Below are 4,241 nucleotides of genomic sequence, written 5' to 3'. Positions count from 1 at the left end.
GCAGGAATTTGAACATTCAGGCCAGTAGACTGATGGGAGGATGGGGGGAGCATCAGACTGATGGCTTTGGTCACTCTAGTCATGTTCCTTAAGTACTCTGTTTTCTGCATGGTGCAGAGCTGCATCAGAAGTTAATCACTTGTTAATAGGAGCTCTGTGGAGATTTAACAATCCATGGTGATGTGGGGATTGGAGCCAGTAAGCCTCAGAAGGATAAACAGTATGGTATTCGTATGTAAGAACTGAGTTTGCAGTATTAGTAATGAAGAAGCTATAAATTGTCACAACTGGGAATTACTCGTGCTCTCTGCAGAGTCAGTGGCCAGTCTGATCACTGTGGTATTTTATATTACTGACAAGTAGGAAAGCTGAGATAGACACAGAGCACAGAGGAAATGAGAAGGATTGGTTCAGGTTGGATGCATTTCTTGGTTGGCAGGGGTTATATGTGTTTCCACAGGAGGGAGTGTTAACGGCCCCGCCATATCTAGCAACATATTATTCATATCCCTGCTGCACAGTACACAGATTTGAATCTGTTAATGTCATTTTTGTAGGTTGGAAAAGTGCAGCTATGTCAGAGGGTGTTATTTTGAAAGAATTTCAAAACTGAGAAGTATGTTTGTTATATTCTGTTTCAAATGTTCTTGTACTGTATATTTAGGCCATGCTTTGATATATGCACAGACACTAACTAATCATCCTTTTTTTTAAATATATTAACCTGGAATTGTTCTTCTCTTTTGCTTTTAACACCCCAAAAAAGATTCTCCTGCTGTTTTTATTTCCTTGGACCAATGCCAGAGATTTACCTTTTCTATTCTAAGTAAAAGGCATTTCTGTTGTTTGTGTTGTTCTGCCCAGCTGGGGTGAGGTGCTAGAAACAAAGGCAGATGTGTCTCTGTTTGTTTTTGAAGTGTCAGAGTTAAGTTCTTGCGTGTGTGTTCTGCTCCTATGTGATGTTGCCTGCGTTTGGGTGTGTTTCATCCCCCCCCCCATGTGTTGTCTCTGTTTGTGGTCCACAGGTCCTCCGCTGCATTGTTCATCTGCCTCCTCCTCCCCTGTTGAGCAGCTCCCATACCCTCCCCCTTCCATTGCAGCCAATGAGAGCCAGGGAGGGTTGCTAGGTAACTGTGCAGCTCAGCCAGCCCAGGATTCTGACTCTGAGGATGAATTTGGCCCCAATTCATTCTTAGTTAAAACTGGCTCAGGGAACGTGTATGCTCCTGCCACTGCAACTGCTGATGGTGAGTTGGTTTTCAAACTACTGTTGCTTTCTGGAGGTTAGCCTTCCCCTGCTCCTGAACATGTTGTGTTAGAGGTCATGCAGATGGCTGTGGGCGAGAATATGTCCCTTTTTTCAGAGCACCATGAGAGAGAGTGGAAACTTTGAGTCGATATGTAGCCTCAGGAAATGCACAGAACTCTCTGAAGCAAGGTCTGCAAAGTTCAGAGTCTCCCTGAAAGTGATGGACGATTTTGGTTTAGCAGGAGATATTTGTCACAGATATTTCTCTTCAGTTTCGATGCATGCTGGTGGGAGTAACCATCCACAATTTTCAGAAACAACAGCCTACCTGCATCCTCCGCAGCTCAGTTAGAAAACAGCAATAAATAAAGATGGTTACTTCATACCAGGTGCAATGAAGTCCCTGCTGTATCATCATATATCACTGGAAGAACTGACTCCTTTGAAGTTACATATATTTAAAACAGTTGGCCCATGAAAGACACTCTGTAGTTTAGTGTTTTGATAAGAACCCAAACTCAAACAGTGCTTCTTGATTTTTATCGGGCTTCAAAATGTCCTGTGTAGTTTCTGATGAATGTCAGCTATTCATTCCTCGTGAAACACTCAGTGTCTCCTGCTGTTGACTTAACACTCTCTGAGACTGACAGAATGACATTTGCGCTCAAACAGCAAACATGGTGTTCACAGTTGACAAAACTTCATCCACTGTAAAACATAAACAGCAGATTTATTGAGTATCAAAGTGTGTTGCACATTTACTTATTTAATTATTGAGAAGATTTTATTTGACCTGTCACTATGGGTCCTAATAAATCATGTGCAACAGGCAATACAGTGAAATTGTGCTGTTGTGCTGATATTTTATTTGTTGCTATATAACCAATTGTTACAGGTTCATAGATTATTGTGGATTCTTTACTAACTTAGAATGCTCACTAATGTACTTTGTTTATAACACCACATAACAGTCAGTGCATGGGATATGAAAAATGCATGTTGTCATTCAAACGCTGCAGTTTATGCCATGGGTCTCCCATAACTCATCAATTTGCATGTAGAATAAGGTATGTGGTGATATTGAAATGTGGATGCCTTTCAACTACAGCACTTACTGGCTTCTCCCACTAGCACGACAAACGCGAAACAAAATAAAAATGATCTAAATAATTGAGCGAGCTTACGATAACTACCCAAAGGGCTGAATTACATCAGACTCCAAAATTCCCCAGCAGCACGGAGAATGATTTATTAATCCTGTTGCAAATCTCTCCCCTAATTCCACAGTAGCAACACGCTGGTCACCCAGCAGTGACATGACTGCGCTTAAGGGGACACAGCTGCTGGGAATGGCCTTTACCGCGGCAGATTTGTCTCATAACAATGACACTGATTTGCATAGGTACAGCGTTTAGGTTGGCCTCAGGCTGTCAGTAAGGGGTGGGAGAAGACTGAGGAGGAATATCCCCAGCTCCAGCTACCTTAGTCATTCTCAGGCTTTGTAAGAGTCCTTTTAAGTAGCAAAGTACAGCATGTTCCTGTGTTGCTCTTTCTAGTCACTGCAAAGCTTTTTTCCACTACCATATCTTGAAAACATAAAACCAGTACATTTGATATGCTCGACTCTGAGGACCTTTTACCTCAGTGGCATTACCTATAAATAAGTGGTAAATTAGGTAAAAATAAGCTTTTCTTTGAGGTCCTTCTTTGACATTCTTCATTGTTTAATTACAGAAAATCTTTGACAGTAAGGAGCCAATTACAATCAGAAAGAGAACAGAAAAAAAGCCTGCACTGTTGGCTCATTTAAACCACCTAATGAGCCATGGAAGCTCGCTCCATGCCTTCTTGGGCTTTTACCACATCGCATCCAAGTACTTTATAAGCCGGCAGATTTTGTTTATTCAAATCTTTGTCTTTCATTTTGATGAAATTATGTTTTATTTTTTCATTCAAGTGAGCAACACAGTGTACTCCCACTGGTTGTTCTTGAACGTGAGCTGAATGACTGATTTCTAATACAGTTGATTCAGTAAAAATGACCATTTGAATGGCTCATCCCGATTTAACTTGGATATTTTCTTGTATTCTTAATTTCAGCCTTGCTCAGTTTTGTATGTAGATAGAGTGATTGTGAGGTAGATTTGACAAACAGAAAAGGGTTCTGGACAAACAACTGCAAGGCTTACATGATTAAATCAAAGATCGCAAATTTCCTCATTTGTCTAATCAAATATATGGGGAAAGTAGGCTTCATGTTACCAGATGTATTATAATCTGGATTCAACTATGCATCTCAGGCTTTCAATGGGAATTATGTGTGGAAAAAGAGGGAGTGGGATGATAATTTTAAAGCCACCATGACAAAAATGACTGGAATTTTAAATCACATCTCATTGACACACAGGTCAGTTATAGAAGAAATATTCAACTTCAGAGTTAACACACATATTTAGTATTTTATTATCAGTAAACAACCACAGAAAACTAGGTGTGCCTAAAATAATTGGTTGATGGTGTATCTGTTGCACTGGAAAACAGCTTTTTATCACTTCAGATTGCATTTGCTCAAGGTCATCTTCAAGCCCACAAACAGGACGAAATGTGTGCTGGATTTTGAACAACTAAACGCTCTCAGCAGCGTACCGCTATTCACAATTGTAGCCACCAAGACTGTGGTTTTTTGTTTTGTTTTGTTTTGTTTTTTATTAAGGGAATCCTGTTTTCATTTGAAAGAACACTGAGCCAGGGTCCCTGTAAGGCTGGCGAGCCTGCTCGCTGAAGCCTGCAGTCCTTTTGTGAAGCATGTGTTTCACCGTGGCCCTCGGCGTTCTCTGAGGGGCTTCTTCCTGGGGAGACTGCCAGTGGGAGCCTGCTGCCACACTGAGCCACAAGATCTGAGACACTGCAACCTCCCAGCATTAGCATCTCTTAATGCAAAACAGCATGGGGTCTACCAGTGTTGGCTTTCAGTGCAGCCGGGCTCCCTGAT

At 41.3% G+C, this 4,241-nt stretch overlaps 1 protein-coding gene across 1 annotated transcript in view; it reads left to right on the top strand.

Annotated features, from left to right (window-relative positions):
* tenm4 (teneurin transmembrane protein 4) overlaps positions 1 to 4,241 on the top strand; it is a 160,453-nt gene that overhangs the window by 67,263 nt on the left and 88,949 nt on the right. The window contains 1 exon segment of the mRNA XM_020614720.1: positions 1,026 to 1,247. Coding sequence (XP_020470376.1) covers positions 1,026 to 1,247 — 222 coding nt within the window.

Source organism: Monopterus albus, unplaced genomic scaffold (assembly GCF_001952655.1).
Source record: "Monopterus albus unplaced genomic scaffold, M_albus_1.0 scaffold150.1, whole genome shotgun sequence".
In the NCBI taxonomy this organism is placed as follows: domain Eukaryota; kingdom Metazoa; phylum Chordata; class Actinopteri; order Synbranchiformes; family Synbranchidae; genus Monopterus; species Monopterus albus.
The sequence above is the reverse complement of the archived record's forward strand: the minus strand, read 5'-3'. Positions and strand labels throughout refer to the sequence as shown.